This window comes from Balaenoptera acutorostrata, chromosome 20, assembly GCF_949987535.1.
Source record: "Balaenoptera acutorostrata chromosome 20, mBalAcu1.1, whole genome shotgun sequence".
NCBI classification, from domain to species: domain Eukaryota; kingdom Metazoa; phylum Chordata; class Mammalia; order Artiodactyla; family Balaenopteridae; genus Balaenoptera; species Balaenoptera acutorostrata.
Window position 1 is genome coordinate 9056218 of NC_080083.1, and position 17822 is coordinate 9074039.

The window sequence follows — 17822 nt, forward strand, 5'->3', positions numbered from 1 at the left end:
AGCACTTGCTATATGCCAAGCACTGTGCTACACATCTGACTTACATGATTCCACCAAACCCTCCCGGCAACCCTGAGTAGGGTGACTTGCCCATTTTGTAGATGGGGAAACTGAAAGGTAAAGAGGTTTAGTCATTTGTTCAAGTTCCTGGCACTTCCTAAGAGATCCCTATTAAATCATTTTACATATCTATCTCTCTCCCCAGACCCCTGTTCTCCAGGGCCAGGACCAAGTCTTATTCATTTCTGGAGTCCCTATGGAGTACCTAACACAGTGTTTGGCATACTATCAGGGTCCAATAAATGTTAGTTGAAAGAAAGAAAGAGGGAGAGAGAGAGAGAGAGAGAAGGAAGGAGGGAAGGGAAGAGAGGTAACACACAGGGTGGAGTGAGTGGGTAGACCAGGCTTGGAGCCTACAGCATATGCTGTCAAGCTCCAGAATGGTTTTTAGGGGTGTGGGAGAGGCAGGGGACACTGGGCTGGCATTGTAGGTGCCCTTGGTGGGAGCCTGGCAGAGTCTGTGTAAAAGCAGAGTCAGTCTTAATGAAAGAGTGTAGACAGCTCTGGATGGTAATCAGGAATCTTGGAATCTAGGGCAGGCTGGAGAAAGAGAGGCTGGGAGCACAGTGTCCTGGACAGGACGGGGTAGAGGGAGGAGAGAAAAGCTAGCCCTTGGGAGATTCCTCAGGGACACAAGGCCAGGAAGTTGCCACTCAGAACAACCCCCTTGGTGGGGACCAGGTGTGTTCAAGCCCTTGAGCCTCTCTCCCCACTGGCTTGCTCATACCCGAGACCCCCACAGGACTGGTTTCTTTTCAGGTTTCTATTCAGGTCTCTGCTCAAGTGACACTGCCTCAGAGAAGCCTTCCCTGACCACCCGGCTAATGCTGCCCCTCCCCTACCACCCTTGATTCTACTACAGGATTTTATTCCCTTTATAGAGACAACCACTATCTGAAATAACCTTGCTTATTTATTTTTGTTGATGGACTATCTGGCTGTCTCCTCTCTTATACTGTGAACTTCATAAGCGCAGGGATTGTGTCTATCCTTTTCATCAATGCATTCTCAGTGTCTAGAACAGTGCCTGGTACACAGTAGGTGCTCAGTAAATATCAGTTGAATGAACTTATTCAAGTGGCCCAGGCTGACCCTGAACATTGCCCAGGGACCAGAGTTGAATCTGGGCTCTCTGGACATGCTGAGGACTCTCCTGCAAAACACTCTGACGGGAAGGAGGCAGCTATAGACTTGCAAACTTGAGATTGTGAGGGTCCAAGGAGGGGCCTAGGATGTGTCTTCCAACCCAGAGACTCTCTGGGGTCATTTAGGTCCTGGCTAATCCTTGTAGAAGGGGGACAGCAGGTCCAAAGAGTGACTCACCCTGTTGCCTGGGTTACTGGTAGGAAGATCCTTGTAACCTAGGAAGCTGGGACACTGGGATCCCCATGGGGTCTGGTGATGGGGGATGGGCATGAAGTTTCCCAGGGAGCTGGGGGCTGAGGCAGGAGGGTACCCCAGGGAGGAGATGGGGCACCAGGATTCTCCAGAGGTCTGGGGGCTGAGGGCTGGGTCACCATATATTCTTTAAGGGCAGAGATATTCCCGACTCCGTCTGTTCTTTCCAGCTGGGACCAGCACAAGCCAGTTCCTGTTTAATGGAGTAAAGACCAATTTGTCTCGGAACGCAGTTAGTGGGCCGAGATGAGGAGAGATAGAGGCAGCCTCTTCCCTCTGCTCTCCCCCGCCCCCTTTTCTTTCTCCCTGCTGCCTCCACCCCTTTTCCCAAAGGGCTCCATCTCTCTATGACCCACTCACGCCCCCTGCTGCTCCTTTCTTGGATAGCAGTGGCCTGTCTAAAGGACAACAAAATCTCATCTCTTCCCTTCCCTCCTGATTTCTGGGGACCAGCCTCAGAGGGACAAAGCTAAAGCCCCAAGGCAGCAGCTGCTGGGGAAGGAGGTGGGCTCCTGGCTCCCAGGAAGTGACTCGCATCTGGGGTGTGTGTGTCTGTGGGTGCTGTTGCTGGGATCTCAGCCTAAGAAGTCACCACTTTCTCAGGAAGCCCTCCTTGATCCCCAGCCTAGGTCAAGGCCACTGGCCTTCAAGCTTTCTCAGTTCCCTGACTGCTCCTTTATGGTGCATATCAGAGTTTCCAATTATCCACTCACTTGTTAGCCTTTGATGGATGCCTGCCTCCCCCGGGGGACCACAAGCACCGAGAGGGCAGGAAGCAGGGTTAATTTTTTGTTTTGTTTTATTTTGTTTGGCCGCAGTGTGCGGCATGCAGGATCTCAGTTCCCCGACTGGGGATCGAATCCAGGCCCGCTGCGTTGGGAGCTCGGAGTCTTAACCACTGGCACTAGGGAAGTCCCGAAGCAGGGTTAGTTTTGCTCATCATTGCAACCCGATGCTCAGCACAGTGCCTGGTACATTGCAGATGCACAGTAAATATTTGTTAAATAAGTGAATGAGTGACATTCAAAGGAGGTTCTTAGGTGGGGATTTAATGGGTAGTGTCAGTGCCATTGCCTGGGCTCTGGGGGCAGCTGTGAGTCCAGATGCCCTGGCTTCTGCTCAGGGCCCGGTCCACGTCCAGCCTCTGGCCTTGTGCCCAAAGGCCATCCAAGCAAAAGGATGCAGAAGAGGCCTCTCCTAGAGGGAGGTAGTATGGAGGAGGCATTAGGGTGGCCTGGGTCCAGAAGCTCCTTCCCACTTTTCCAGTCCTCTAACCTAAATTTTTTAAAGCACTTCCTCCCACTGTCCCCTTATCCTCTCTCTTCTTGTGGCCTTCTCCTCTTCCCTCGCAGAGATTTCCTTCCCCTAAAAATGCATCCCTTCCCACCTCTTCCCCTCCCCTTAGCTGTTTCCCATGGTGTGCTGAGAAACTTCAACATCACTTTCTTACCTGGCAAAGCCCCCAGGAAGAGACGCCCCTGCGTCTGGGCCCAGAGGTTGAGGAGGGAGCCAGGGCCCATGGGAGGCAGAGCAAGGATCTCCTTCTTTGTACCCTGGCTCAAAACCACCCTGGACACAGTCAGCTTCAGCTGAAGAGTGATCCCCAAGACGAGGGGCAGATCCAGCCCTGGCCCTGACACAGAAGACAGCACCACTTTCTGCAGAGTATGTGGGAAGGGACATAAGTGGGGGAGGAAAGAATGAACTGCATCTGCTCCGTGTGGCCCCACCCCTGGCTGCCTTAATTCCGTCTCTTAGCCGTGCAGTCTATCTACTGGCCATTCCCACCACCTCCATCCTGCCTTAACTCTCCTGGCTTGGCCCTCTATAAAACCACACCCTCCCCAAGTAAATATATAATCTAACTAAAAGTCACTGTTTGCTGTGGGCAGCTTTAATATGTGTCTCTGCCCGCCCACCCCAACCCTTAAACCATCGTAATATTGACATTTTATTTTATTTTGATTTCTTTATTTTTTCATAATATTGACATTTTAGCGTCCCCTTTTCTCCCACTGCTCCCAGGCTCCACTGAATACGGGCAGCATCCCCCTCTTACTTGATCTTGGAGTTGGAGGCTGAGCCAAGAAGGGTTTTCTGGGCTCCCAAGGGCAAGGAGGTGGCCTGAGCCTGCTGCTAGCTGGAGTCTCAGGTCCAAGGAGAAAGCCCAGGGCTCTTCATGAGGCCGGGGAATGTCTTGGGGGAGAAATGATCCTCCTGAGGTCTGAAGCCTGGGGATTCATGGAGGGAAGGGGCTAGTGCTGGAGGGAAATGGACACAGAGCTGGCCATGGAGGGCAAAATAACCTTTACCTTGGAGACTGAATTCTGCACCAGTCCCTGGCGGGAAGAATATCCCAGGTTGAGACTCTACAGCACAGCTTCTGAGACTAGTGGGGACAGATGCTGAGGTCTGGGCCTGCTGGTCCAGCCAGTCATCCCGGTGCAGGCAGCCATCCAGGGTAGGGACCAGCTGGAGCCCGTGGGGGGAAGGGAAGATGCGGGGGATGCTGGAATCAGGATATTTGAGCCCCAGTCCCAGACTCCCACCCTGTTTATTCCCCTCCAAGACGCAAGCATTTGGCCTCCCCCATGCAGCTCTCACCCCATCCCCCCTCCTTGAAGTGTGGACTTAGACCCCCACAGCCATCGAGCCAGCAATGCTTTACGAGCTTTGGTCTTGGTTCCTGCCCCTGTGACGCAGTTACCGGCAACCGGAGTTTGGAGGCAGGGAAGAGCAGCCCCCCCAGAGCAATCCTCATGATGGGCTGGGGTTTGCTTGCCAGTGGCCCAGAGACCTGTCTCAGGTGCAGCACCTCCTCCCCATCCACCCCCAGCATCACAGAATCCCCAAGGATCTTCACTTCCATCTGCAAGAAGAAAAAGAGAAGAAGAATCAGAAGTTCCTGGGGCCTGCCTCCACCACTTTCTTCAGAGGCAGTCTAGAAAATGCCATACTGAAGATGGCGGAGTAGAAGGACTTGAGCTCACCTCCTCTCACGAAGACACCAAAATCACAACTAACTGCTGAACAACCATCTACGAAAAAAGACTTGAACCTACCAGAGGCAGTCTAGTATGGCAGAAAGAACATGTACTTGAAGAGTCAGCTGGCATCCCCAGCTCACTCTGGACTTGTCACTTACATACTAACTAAGCCTCAGAACTCCCTTCTGAAAAAATGGGGACAAGAATAGCAACTTCTGGGACTTCCCTGGTGGTCTAGTGCTTAAGACTCTGCAATTCTGGGACTTCCCTGGTGGTGCAGTGGTTCAGAATCCGCCTGCCAATGCAGGGGACACGGGTTCGATCCCTGCTCCGGGAAGATCCCACATGTCTCGGAGAAACTAAGCCCATGAGCCACAACTACTGAGCCTGGGCTCTAGAGCCCATGCTCCACAACAGGAGAAGCCATCGCAATGAGAAGCCCGCACACCGCAACAAAGACCCAATGCAGCCAAATATATAAATAAAATTATATTAAAAAAAAAAAAAGACTCTGCGCTTCCACTGTGGGGGGCACGGGTTTGATCCCTGGTCAGGGAAATAAGATCCTGCATGCCAAGCGGTGTGGCCAAAAAAAAAGCAATTTCATGGGACTTTTGTGTGGATTCAATGAGATGACAATGGTAAAGGGATGCCCAATAACTTGGTTCCATTCCCTTCCTCAGATCAGCTCAAGACACCCCTCCCTCAGGACCAGATCTGGCTTACCTGGTGCCACCTCCCATCGTCCAGCCGGGGTCCAGCACCCACTGTAAGTTGGGCCCAGTGATTATGAAGCTGGATCTCAGGCCTGCCATCCCGAAGTCCCAGCACAAACCAGTCATCCTCTGGGTTGGTATCGCCATAAAAAATCACTCCCTCTGGATCCCAGGTCCGAAACTCAAAGGAGGAGGAGGTTCTGGAAGGACACAGAAGGAAAGACTGTGTATGGGGTGTGCTCTTTGAGCATAGACGTGAGGTTGAGGGAGGTGGAGTTCAGGGAGAGAGAAGGACAGGGAGACAGGGAAAAGAGAGGGGCTGGTGCACTGTTTATAATAGCTAAGACATGGAAGCAACCTAAAGGTCCATCGATAGATGAATGGATAAAGAAGATGTGGTACATATATGCAATGGAATATTACTCCGCCATGAAAAAGAATGAAACAAGGACTTCCCTGGTGGTCCAGTGGTTAAGACTCTGAGCTCCCAGTGCAGGGGGCCTGGGTTCGATCCCTGGTCAGGGAACTAGATCCCACATGCGGCAACTAAAGATCTTGAATGCCGCAACGAAGATCCCACATGCTGCAAATAAGACCCGACACAGCCAAATAAATAAATATTTAAGAATGAAACAATGCCATCTGCAGCAACATGGATGGACCTAGAGATTATCATACTAAGTTAAGTAAATCAGACAAAGACAAAATACTATATGCTATCACTTGCAAGTGGAATTTAAAAACTGATACAAATGAACTTATTTGCAAAACAGAAACAGACACACAGACATAAAAAACAAACTCATGGCTACCAAAGGGGAAGGTGGGGAGGGATAAATTGGGAGTTTGGATTAACAGATACAAACTACTATATATAAAGTAGATAAGCAACTTCTGTTGCTTATTCCTTGAAATGTGTCAGCTTACATTTTAACATCTTTTTTCTTTGTTTTAATCACATCTTACTACCAAGTTTGATCTCTGCTTTTTGCTTCTGTTTTAGGAGCAATGATCTCAATAAAGAATATTTTTGGAAAAAAAAAAGATAAGCAACAAGGTCCTACTGTATGGCACAGGAAACTATATTCAATATCTTGTAATAAACTATAATGCAAAAGAACCTGAAAAAGAATATATATATATAACATGTATCATAAATACATATATATATAAAATTCAATCACTTTGCTGTACCCCAGAAACTAACGCAACACTGTAAATCAACTATACTTCAATTAAATAAAGCAAAAAAAAAAAAAAAGAGATGAGCTGATGGAGAGAGGGTGAGGTCAGGGGACTAGGTCAAAGAATTAGGTCAACCCCATACTTTATGATCTTGGTGAGGTTAAAGGTCATGATGGTTACAGGTTCTTGTCCAGGGCCATTGCTGAGGTGCAGAGCAGGCCGGTCCTGAGTCCTCTGCCAGGGAGAAAAATAAACAAGCTGAAATGAGACGTGCCAGAGACAGGCAGGAGGGAGAAGCACTGTTACAAGGCCAGAGGAGGAAAGGAAGGAAGACAGCAGAGCTAAAGTGTAGCTCACTTAAACACACACAGGGCTTAGCGCCCTGTCCTGCTCCTGCACCTGTCTGGGGAGAGTATGTCTCACGGCCCGTCCTTCATGGCTGGGAGGCAGCAGTAGTAGCAGCAGCAGCGGCAGCCCATGCCATGTGGCCGGTGGATCTCCGCTCTCCATAATAAGCCGCGGTCCTCTCTGCCTCAGACAACTCTGAGGAGAATGCGTGGGGGCAGGCAGCGTCGCACATGGTTGGTGGAGGGTTAAAGGTTGCCCCGGGGGAAGAAGGGGGGCAGGAGACAGGGCCACTGACCCTACGGCCCCTCTGAGGACAAATGCAGTGAGGGACAGAGTTCCTCCACTACCCTCCCCCGCTGCTGAGAAAGTTTCTGAGCTGGGAGAGGACACCTCACTTCCCCTCTCCTTCTAGAGCCTGACCGGGGTCCTCCAAGCCTTCTGCCCACCTGCGGTAAAGGGGCAGTGACAGGGCCAGAGGTCGTGGCCAGGAACCAGGGCTTCACTCAGTTCTCTCCTCCTCCAGGCGCCCGCGGCTCGGAAGCGGAGGGCCGACTCCGTGAGAAACTTTTCTCGGGCTATGATAGCTCGGTGAGGCCGGCGCGGGAGGTGGGAGACCGCGTCGGGGTCAGCGTTGGTCTCAGCCTAGCGCAATTAATCAGCCTGGTGAGGGCGCACGCGGGGAGTTAAGGTCTGGCCCACTAGCCGGCTGGGGGGCGTGGCTTTAGGCAGGGCGGGACCCAGGGACCACTGGGGGCGGGGTCCGGGGCGAGGCCAGGCTGGGAGACTGACGGGCGGTTAGTAGAGATTGGGTCGAAATCGGACCAATGGACAAGCTGTGGGCGTGGCTGCTGGACGGGCCAGGATTGAGCCGGGCAGGATGATGAACGGGCCTGTGGGCGGATCTCAAAGTGGAGCTGGGGCCGATGGACAGGCCGGAGAGCGGACCTGGAGGCGGGGTCACAGGCTGGGGCGGACCTTGGTGCCGGACAGGGTCAATAAACAACAGCGGGCAGAGATTCACTCCGGCCGGGGCCGGGACTGGGACTGGTAAATGAACTGGCGGACTGTACGGCCAGCAGGAAGTTTACGAGATAGAGGCGGGGCTTAAACCAACGCAGCTTATAGGAGGTGGGGCTTGAACCCAAGAGGGTGCGACTCAGAAAAAGAGGGGAGTTTCCAGGGAGAGTTTACCCACCGAGCCCCTCATTTCTCTACACTGACATCATATCTACCCTTTAAACTTTTCCCTTCTAGAACGAGAAGGATGAGGAGATGAGCACAAAGGTCTACTTAGACCTGGTACGGACACCCCCGCAGGGTGGGAAAGGGCGGGCGTCCCGCTGCCTTTACAATTTTCTCGAATGTCCCGTCCCGCCCAGTAAGATTTTTTTTTTTTTTTTTGCGTCACGACCTCAGAAAACACATTTATAACTGAAACAGAAGCTTCAGGAAACAATACCTATCTTTACTATGGGAGCTGCATTCCATGCGTTTTTCATTCTAAATTTTTTTTTTTTTTAACATTGGTTTGGGGCCACTCATTTGATTCCGGACCTATGAAAAGGGTCGTTAACTGCAGTTTGAAAACCACTGTTTTAGAGGCTAGCGTGCAACCCCCTCGTTTTTACAGAAAGAAGAAACTGGGGCCCAATGAGAGGGAAGGGGAAATTAGTTGATAGGGTCCCAAAGAGTGCAGGTGGAGTCTTAAACAGAGCCCCGGCCTCCAGAGCCACAGACCATGCCTGCGCGGCTCTCCTCCCTTGCACTCCCTGCCCGGGCTTCCTTCGCACATCCCAAGACTCCTTCCAGCCTCCAGCCCCAGACGGCCCCTCAGCCTCTGCTTCCCTAGGAGTGGACTGACTACAGGCTGAGCTGGGACCCTGAGGAGCACGAGGGCATCGATTCACTCCGCATCACTGCCGAATCCGTGTGGCTACCAGACGTGGTGCTCCTAAACAAGTAAGGATGTTCCCAAAGTCTGGGAGGTGGGGCAGGGCCTCTGGAGGGGCGCGGCCTCCGGAGGGAGGGGCCTGATCCCAGATGAGAAGATTCTTTCCCTGCAGCAATGACGGAAATTTTTTTTTTTTTTATTTTTTTTTAAATGATTTTCTTTTTTCTTTTTTTTTTTTTTTTCAAAGGATTTTCTTATTTATTTACTTATTTATTTATTTTTGGCTGTGTTGGGTCTTCGGTTCGTGCGAGGGCTTTCTCCAGTTGCGGCAAGCGGGGGCCACCCCTCATCGCGGTGCGGGGACCGCTCTTCATTGCGGTGCGCGGGCCTTTCTCTATCGCGGCCCCTCCCGTCGCGGGGCACAGGCTCCAGACGCGCAGGCCCAGCAATTGTGGCTCACGGGCCCAGCCGCTCCGCGGCACGTGGGATCTTCCCAGACCAGGGCTCGAACCCGCGTCCCCTGCACTAGCAGGCAGACTCCCAACCACTGCGCCACCAGGGAAGCCCAATGACGGAAATTTTGATGTTGCTCTGGACATCAATGTCGTGGTGTCCTCCGACGGCTCCGTGCGCTGGCAGCCCCCGGGCATCTATCGCAGCAGCTGCAGCATCCAGGTGTCCGGGCCCCACCTGGGAAGCTCAAGGCGCTCCTAGAAACCCTCACTCAGACATCCCTCCTCCATTATCCCCATGACCCTCACGTCTCCCTTACCCTTCTGATTTTCCGTTGAGTTTCATCTTCTCTGTCCACTTTCATTGACTTCCAGTCTTCCTCAGTGACCCCCCCCCTCCATTGTCCATGACCTCCCCACATAACCTTCTTATTCCTCTGTGACTCCACTTCTCTGTGATCTTCCCCTGGTGGTCCCCATCTCCCTAGTGCCCCATATCCTCTGACCCCTGTCTGCCCTGTGACCTCCCCAACTCCCCCAGCCCTGACCAGCTCTCTGGCAGCTCTAGTGACTCTCCACTCCATCCAGGTCACCTACTTCCCCTTTGACTGGCAGAACTGCACCATGGTGTTCAGTTCCTATAGCTATGACAGCTCAGAAGTCAGCCTGCAGACTGGCTTGGGTCCCGATGGGCAGGAGCGGCAGGAAGTGCACATTCATGAAGGCACCTTCATTGGTGAGTGGGCATGGCTCCCATGTCCATGGGCTTTATGATTTCCAGTTTCTAACAGGCTGATAAATATACTCCATCAGTGAGTCCCTGTGGGTTCAGCAAGATAGGTATAACTGTCTATATTTTGTGGTTATGGAAATTGAGACTTGCTCATTTATTAGAGATGGGCTGTCCAGCCCAGGGACCATAGCTAGCCCCTTATTACATCAGTCCCCCCTGCTCTAGGATGTGGCAGAGAAAGCCATATCTGGGAATTCCCTGGCGGTCCAGTGGTTAGGACTCCACACTTTCACTGCTGAGGGCCCGGCTTCAGTCCCTCGTTGGGGAACTAAGATCCCACAAGCAGCGCAGTGGCGCGGTGAGGCAAAAAAAAAAAAAGAAAAGAAAGCCGTATCTGGCACCAACAAAAACAGGTTCCACATCTGTGTCACCTTCTCTTCTCCCCCCCCCACCCCCCAAGAGAATGGTCAATGGGAGATTATTCACAAGCCTTCTCGGCTAATCCAGCCTCCAGTGGATCCTAGGGGAGAGGGGGAAAGACGGCGTGAGGAAGTCACCTTCTACCTCATCATTCGCCGGAAGCCTCTCTTTTACCTGGTCAACGTCATTGCCCCATGCATCCTCATCACTCTTCTGGCCATCTTCGTCTTCTACCTGCCACCAGATGCAGGTAAGGGGGGAAGGGGCCCGGCACTCCTTCTTACCAATAGCTCAGCTTCTTCCTCTTCACCCATAATACAGGGAAGGTTTTCCTGCCAACTCAAGCCTTCATGAACTGTGCTTCAGCAATCTCACCCAGGTTTTCCTTTCAGGAAGAGCCTTTGCCTCTGCACCCAGATTTCCCCTCCAACCTCAAGCTCTACCTCCCCTCTGCTGCTCACTTCTCCGCACCCAGTAACTTCTGAACTCTTCCCTTCAGAATCCTAGGGTCTCATCCTTGGAACTGCCACTCCTCTGACCAACAAACTCCCAGGCTTAGCTAACGCTTCCTTTCCCTTTCCCCATTCCTGGCATCCTCCCTCCCCCACTTGTCAAATGCCTACTAGTCCCTTAACCTCCTATCTCCCTTGGAAATAACAGCCAACATTTCTCTGGGAGACAGCACAATATGCTAACAGAGTAACCTTGGGCAAATTCCTTAATCTCTTAGTGTCCTAATCTGGAAATAGGACAGTCGTTGTCCCTCCCACATAGGACTATTTTGAGGATTAACTGAGTTAATAGAACTATGCCTGGTACTCTGTAAGCTTTGTGTAAGTGTAGGTATAGTCTTTTCTAATTTTGAGCACTTGCTATAAGATAATACAAATAATGTGTTACATATATTAACTCAGTTCTAATCGTCACAACTCTGTGAGGTAAGTACTGAATTGTCTTCCCATTTCACAGAGGGTAAGTGAGTTTAAGTCATTCACCTGACATTACACAGAGAGAGGCAGCGTTGCTATTCCAACCCTGGTTAGTACTAGTCTGATTCAGAGACTGATATCCTAAACTCTCGTATTCAAAACATGCTTTCCTGGGAGTTCCCTGGTGGCCTAGTGGTTAGGATTCCGGGCTTTCACTGCTGTGGCCTGAAAAACAAAACAAAACAAACAAAAAACACGCTTTCCTTCTCTCTGTAATCAAGCCCTCTCTCAGTCTAGCGAAGGAGAGTGATGCAGCTCTAGAACACACTTCCACATGTAACTTCTCCTTCTTCCTGGAGCAAGGCAAATCTTGGAACCCAACATTACAGGACTAAAGTAGAACAGACCATAAAAGTTATTTATTTCAATACCTTCCGTGAAGTTTGCAGTGCCTGTTGTATGCCACAGTAATAACCAGCCACCTGGCATATTCTTATATACTTGGTTTCATTTTTAGATCCTTCGATTTGCTATATAGCTCCCGCTACAGGGGTTGGTCCATTCATTCATGCAACAATATTTGTTGAACATCTGTAACATGCAAGGCACTGGGAATACATCAGTGAATAAAACAGACAAAAATCCCTGGTCTCATGGAGTTTATATTCTAGTGGGGGAGACAGTCAGTAAACATAATAAATAAACCCATTGGATAGTATATTATTATTTTTTAAATTAATTAATTAATTTATTTAGGCTGCGTTGGGTCTTCGTTGCTGCGCGGGGGCTTTCTCTAGTTGTGGTGAACAGGGGCTACTCTTCGTTGCAGTGCACGGGCTTCCCACTGCGGTGGCTCCTCTTGTTGTGGAACACGGGATCTAGGCGCACGGGCTTCAGTAGTTGTGGCACACGGGCTCAGTAGTTGTGGCTCGCGGGCTCTAGAGCGCAGGCTCAGTAGTTGTGGCGCACGGGCTTAGTTTCTCCGCGGTATGTGGGATCTTCCCGGACCAGGGCTCGAACCCGTGTCCCCTGCATTGGCAGGGGGATTCCTAACCACTGTGCAACCAGGGAAGTCCTAGATAGTATATTAGGAGAGGTCAATTCCTAAGAAGGAAAATGAAGTAGGAAAAGGGTTTGGGGAGGATGAGAATGGGGGTAGAGGTTGCAATTTATTTATTTCTTTAGACAATTTTATTGAAATATAGTTGATTTACAATGTTGTGTTTCATTTCTGCTGTACAGCAAAGTGACTCAGTTATAGATATATATATTCTTTTTCATACTCTTTTCCGCTATGATTTATCACAGGGGTTGCAATTTAAAAATAGAATGGTCAGTGAATGCCTCACTAAAAAGGGAATGTTTGATCAATATTTGAACAAAGACTTGAAGGAAGTGAGAGAATGACCCTGGTAGATATCTGGGGGAAGAAATTACCAGGAGGAGTTAACAGTGAATGCAAAGGCTCTGAGGTGGCGAGTGCCTTGCATATCCAAGAAATAGCCAATGTAACTGAATGAAGTAAGCAAGAGAGAAAACAGTAGGAGATGTAGTTAGAGAGCTAATGGGAAGGCCTTGTAGACTTCAGTAAGGACTCTAATGCTAAAGGCGATGGGAAGCCACTGGAGTGATATGATCTGATTTACATTTTAACGGGATCAATCTGGCTGCTCTGTTGAGAACAGTCAGCAGGGGGGCAAAGGATGAAGCAAAGAGGAGGCCTTTATAATAACTCAGATCTGAGGTAATGGTGGCTTGTACCAGGATGGTAGTGGTAGATGTGATAAGTCATCAGTTTCAGGATATCTTTTGAAGGTAGAGCCAATAGGGTTTGGTATGGATTGGATATGGGATGAGAGAGAGGAGAGCTGAGAATGACTCAAAGGGATTTGGCCTGAGCCACAGGAAAGATCGAGTTGTCGTTTATGAACTGGGGAAGACTATGTGGGGAGTCGGTGGTGAGGGAATTAAGTTTTGGACATGTGAAGTTCGAGATGTCTATTGGACACCCAAATGGAGAGGTTAAGTAGGCAGGTGGATACAAGTGTGGAATTTAGGGGAATCAGTCCAGGTTGGAGGTATAAATGTAGGAGTTATTTGCATGCAGTTGGCCCTTCCAAAAGCCTGTCCTTGAGTCAGCTGGAAACACGGTCACTGATTATGCCAGGGAGATTGCTTTCTGGCAAAGCCTAATCCTTCCGCCTTCCCCTCTGTCCCCCAAGGAGAGAAGATGGGGCTCTCGATCTTTGCCCTGCTGACCCTTACTGTGTTCCTGCTGCTGCTGGCAGACAAAGTGCCTGAGACCTCCCTGTCTGTCCCCATCATTATCAAATACCTCATGTTTACCATGGTCCTCGTCACCTTCTCAGTCATCCTTAGCGTCGTAGTCCTCCACCTGCACCATCGCTCACCCTACACCCACCAAATGCCCCTTTGGGTCCGTCAGGTAAGAAGATCTCCTCTCCAACCTGTGTTAACTCTCAATCCTAGTATTTGGCTTTTTGTCCCGGTATCGCTCCTCCCTCCCACCAACTTCAACCTTCCCTTTCACAGACCTGAGGGAGAACTACAACTCCTGGTAGAGTGTCAAAGTGCCAAGGTCTTTGGGTGTTGAAACGTTGCCCAATTAATTTTATCCTCCCATCATTAACATTGCGTAGATCCCAGACTCTCTTCATCAATACTGCCCATCGTGGGTCCCAAGGAAGCATGCTCAGGGTTAGGTACTATCAGGGTGGAAGCCCTCAGAACTTTTCTTTCCAGTCAGGATGCCCCCTAACCCACTTAAGAACTCTTGGGCTGTGTAGTTGCATTTCATCTGTGGGATGCATGCACGCATGCGCAAGAATGGGCACGTGCCGTGGGGGTGGTTGGCGGCTTCCCTTCTGGTCTGAAAGCATAAGAGCCCCCTCCAACATGCCTCTTCTTCTACTCTGCAGATCTTTATCCACAAACTCCCTCTGTATCTGGGTCTGAAGAGACCCAAGCCTGAGAGAGACCAGATACCGGAGCCACCTCCTATACCTCTCAGGGATTCTCCAGGAAGTGGCTGGGGTCGGGGAACAGATGAATATTTCATCCGCAAGCCACCAAATGATTTTCTCTTCCCTAAACCCAACAGGTAGTATCTACTCCCCATCGCCCACGTAGAAGGGAGAGGGAGAACTACAGTTCCCAGAAGACTGTGCACAGGCAGGCGACCTAAGCTCCCGGAGGATGTCGTGGTTGAGCATCATGGGAGTTGTAGTATCCCTTCTGTTGCCCACTTTGCGGGGAGGTGGGGACTAAAGCGTACGGGAATAAGAGGAATTGCGGAAGGCTAGAGAGGGCGCCGCTGTCAGAGGGAACCTGAAGGGCTCTCTCACGTTTTGAAACCTGGATGGGCGTTGGAGGAGGGAGTTGGGGCGGGGGCTAGAGCACCCGCGCAGGCCGTCTTTGCGCCCCGGTCGTGGCCAAACAGACTCGCCTCTTTCAGGTTCCAGCCTGAACTGTCTGCCCCGGAGCTGCGGCGATTTATCGATGGTCCAAACCGGGCTGTGGGCCTGCCTCCCGAGCTACGGGAGGTCGTTTCCTCAATCAGCTACATCGCTCAACAGCTGCAGGAACAGGAGGACCACGACGCGGTGAGTCCGAAGAGGGTGGGCCAAGGCAAGGCCTGGGTGGCCTTGGCTCCACCCGCAACCTTAGGCTCCGCCCCCAGCACTCGATTTTATTTCTGATTGGAAGTTTGCCTCACTTGGTCCCGCCCCCTGGTTTCCGACTTGTTCTTTACTCACATCCGTCGCCCGCAGTTTCGCTCTCTGCTATTCTGCGGGCCCACCCTTGTCTCAAAGCCGTGGTAGGAGGACCTGGGTGCGGCACAGGGCCTTGGGGCCGCCTTCCCTGGGGGTCTGGAGCTCAGGAACAGTTTCCTCTTCCTACCCTCAGCTGAAGGAGGACTGGCAGTTTGTGGCCATGGTGGTGGACCGCCTCTTCCTGTGGACCTTCATCATCTTCACGAGCGTCGGGACCCTCGTCATCTTTCTGGACGCCACGTACCACTTGCCCCCTCCCGACCCCTTTCCTTGAGGACGAGAGGGCCGAGACCGAGGTCCTCGGCCAGTTGAATTGAGAGTTAGTTTGGTAGTACTCTCAAGCCCTATCCCTTTCTGCATCTTAACTCCTTCACTAGGAGTCCAATCCTCTCATCATTTTGTTTCTAGGGAGGAAGCCCAAGTGGGACTGGGCAGATGGGGGCCTTGGGCCCACCTGAAATGCACTATCCGCTTATTTACTCTTTGGCTTCTTGAAGAAGCTCCATTGGATATTCACACCTAGGTTGGCAATGAATGGAACAAAGAACAAGCGCTAGCTTGTAAGCCTTCTGAGGGCAGGAACTATGTCTGTTCACTGTAATATCCCCAGCACCTAGCACAGATCCTAACCTATATGGCCGCTACCTCTGGTTGAATGAATAGGGAAATTTTTTTCTGTAAGGAAATACACTAATATCGCTTATATTTGCATGTTGGGGACTAGTGGTCGTTTTTTCTTTGTTTTTACCTTTCTGTAGTTTATTGTATTTTGTAGTATGTATTATCATTAGGATAAAAAAAGTTATTTCTGAAAGGATACATTTGTAATGAGGATAAAAAAGCACACTGTAAAAACCTCAAGTTCCAGCTTTGGTGCTCAAACTTTGGACAAGCTACTAAACTGCTCTGTGCCTCAGTTTCCCCATCTGTAAAATGAAGCTAATAATAGTATCTGCTCCCTAGTCTGAGGATCATATGAGAAGATGAGAACAAAAGCATTATGCAGTATACATCAGAGGTTACAAACTGGTGTGTTTTGTTTGGCCCATGTTGTTGGCCAGCAGAATTTAAAATTTGAATTGGTTTGCTACTTTTAAAATGTGGATATTTCACAGAGAAATTTGGATTTCTGGCTTCTCTTGAAACTTTTTAAGAACTACAGTAGCACCAGGTCTGATTCCCCTGTTGGCAGCAACCTGCTAGAGCTGATTAGTGGCTGCCCACTCTGGTCAAGGTATTTGGACCAGAATTCCTCAAAGGCCCCACCCACCTGACCACTCATTTTACTTGCCCATCCCTGCATAACACTAGACAAAATACAGGGGAGGGGAGGAGGGACAGGGAGTTGAAGCCCGTGGGAGGCCAGGAGTGGAACAAGAAAGGGTGTTGGTGTCTCTTGTGGCCATCACACATTTTGTGCCTCAGTTTCCTTTCAGTTTGGAGAAAAGGCTTCATCTGGGGGATGAAGATCTTGTGCCCAGCAGGCTGTGTTAATGTTTCTGCCTGGAGGTCAGAGCAAAGTCAGCTTGAGCCTAGTGGCTGCAGCAATTACAATGAAGTACCTAGGGTCAACAGGCTCTCACACCTACTCAATCGCTGGAAGTTGTTGTCCTAAGAGGGAGAATAGGGCTACAACTTGTAGGGATCCCTGTGGGACAAGGTTAGCATGTCCCTGTCCAGCCAGACCCACCAGCCACGCCAATAATTGCACCTGGCATCCCACTGTGGAGCACAGTTCGTTTGTCTTGTTGGTTTATTGGCCTAGAGAGTTGGACACACACACAAATGCGGAGATAAATATTGGTCAGTTTCTCTAAATCTGGGTCCTCACTACGTATAGAGCTAGAGTCTGTAGAATTCTAAATCTTGCGTGCTGTGGCACAGAACCAGTGGCCTTTCCACTCCACCGTCACCCTTCTTCCCAGGGAACATGGGGAAAGAGGGCACAAACTGACAAGACTTGATAATTTTCAAAAGACAAAATTGCAAAATCCCAAATTTCCAACATGTGAAATTCACAATATTCAAGTTCCCCAACTCAGATACATGTATTTTAATCGCCATTTCGCCACAATCTCCTTTGTTGCCCAGAACCACCAAATTCTGGAAACTATTTTCCTGAATCATATTTTCAAAAAAATAAATGTCTACAGTCTCAGTTCTCCCAAAATGTCCATGGTTTTAGAATTTTGACCTGTTCTGAAATTCAAATTCCCTGGTCCATCCTCAACCCCTTCCATCTCTGTGCCTTTTTGCCTCAGAGGAGTGCAGGTTAAGGATATAGGGGGACTGTTAACGCATCTGCCCCCTGCCTCCAAGGCCTTCCTCAGTCTCTCTTAAGGTTCCGCTGTGTGTGTATGTGTATATATATATATATATATATATATATATATATATATATATATATATATAATATGTATAATTTGTGTGTAGATATATGTGTATTCTTTATTATGTACTTTTTTCCGCAGTTTTTCTAAAGTGCCAGAAACAAGATTTGTGGGATTTTTTGGGGTTTGTTTTTTTTTTTTTTTTTTTTGCAGATCTTCTCAGACCAGGGCTCGAACCCGCGTCTCCTGCATTGGCAGGCAGATTCTCAACCACTGCGCCACCAGGGAAGCCCTCTCCCAGATCCTTTGTCCTTCATCAACACAGCAACCACCAGAAGCCCTCCACCTTAATACAACCCCCCACCTTTCCCCCAACCTCCAAGTCTCCTCCGTCTGTCCTCTCTTCCCAGGGCCCCTTCCCTCCCAGTTATCCACTACTTCCCAAACCCCAAACCAGCCCCAACCCCCTGAACTTCGTGAGAGTCTAGGCCTCAACCAAGGCTCTGTCCTCCAAAGGACCCCAGGCCCTTCAAAAGACTGTAGAGTTTCCAGAAACCCAGACCTTACCCCAAATCCAGG

General features: G+C 50.1%; 2 protein-coding genes and 1 pseudogene across 4 annotated transcripts; 2 read left to right on the forward strand and 1 right to left on the reverse strand.

Moving 5' to 3' along the window:
- Window positions 1-2276: 2276 nt before the first annotated feature.
- Window positions 2277-7267, reverse strand: SHBG (sex hormone binding globulin). 3 transcript variants are annotated; one of them, XM_007166392.3, is made up of 8 exons: window positions 7141-7267; window positions 6489-6580; window positions 5172-5361; window positions 4166-4327; window positions 3771-3930; window positions 3518-3654; window positions 2909-3116; window positions 2277-2655 (listed from the first exon to the last, which is right to left on the reverse strand). In XM_007166392.3, the coding sequence occupies exons 2-8, from the start codon at window positions 6515-6517 to the stop codon at window positions 2507-2509; spliced, it is 1035 nt and encodes a 344-aa protein (XP_007166454.1). In that variant the 5' UTR covers window positions 6518-6580; window positions 7141-7267; the 3' UTR covers window positions 2277-2506. The 3 variants fall into 3 exon arrangements, with proteins under 3 accessions (XP_007166454.1, XP_007166453.1, XP_007166455.1); XM_007166391.2 differs by lacking the exon at window positions 7141-7267 and adding an exon at window positions 6746-7066; XM_007166393.3 differs by lacking the exon at window positions 7141-7267 and adding an exon at window positions 6704-6780.
- LOC130705887 (acetylcholine receptor subunit beta) lies at window positions 7229-15624 on the forward strand. The gene is made up of 10 exons (XM_057535867.1): window positions 7229-7357; window positions 7949-7993; window positions 8544-8653; window positions 9152-9260; window positions 9626-9773; window positions 10231-10440; window positions 13342-13565; window positions 14059-14240; window positions 14595-14742; window positions 15047-15624. Exons 2-10 carry the CDS (start codon window positions 7967-7969, stop codon window positions 15185-15187), a joined length of 1299 nt encoding a protein of 432 aa, XP_057391850.1. The 5' UTR covers window positions 7229-7357; window positions 7949-7966; the 3' UTR covers window positions 15188-15624.
- A 1458-nt stretch (window positions 15625-17082) lies between these two features.
- LOC130705903 (uncharacterized protein SPEM3-like) overlaps window positions 17083-17822 on the forward strand; it is a 2900-nt pseudogene continuing 2160 nt past the window's right edge.

Excerpts from the sequence above, each read along its gene's own strand:
- LOC130705887 (XM_057535867.1), top strand. The coding sequence starts at position 7,967 with ATGAGCACAAAGGTCTACTTAGACCTG. Across the intron at positions 7,994-8,543 it reads CAAAGGTCTACTTAGACCTG|GAGTGGACTGACTACAGGCT; the intron begins GTACGGACACCC and ends CTGCTTCCCTAG. Across the intron at positions 9,261-9,625 it reads GCAGCAGCTGCAGCATCCAG|GTCACCTACTTCCCCTTTGA; the intron begins GTGTCCGGGCCC and ends CACTCCATCCAG.
- SHBG (XM_007166391.2), bottom strand. The coding sequence starts at position 6,856 with ATGGAGAGCGGAGATCCACCGGCCACATGGCATGGGCTGCCGCTGCTG. Across the intron at positions 3,931-4,165 it reads CCTCCAAACTCCGGTTGCCG|CTGGTCCCTACCCTGGATGG; the intron begins GTAACTGCGTCA and ends CACGGGCTCCAG. Across the intron at positions 2,656-2,908 it reads CTTCCTGGGGGCTTTGCCAG|GAGAGGCCTCTTCTGCATCC; the intron begins GTAAGAAAGTGA and ends ACCTCCCTCTAG.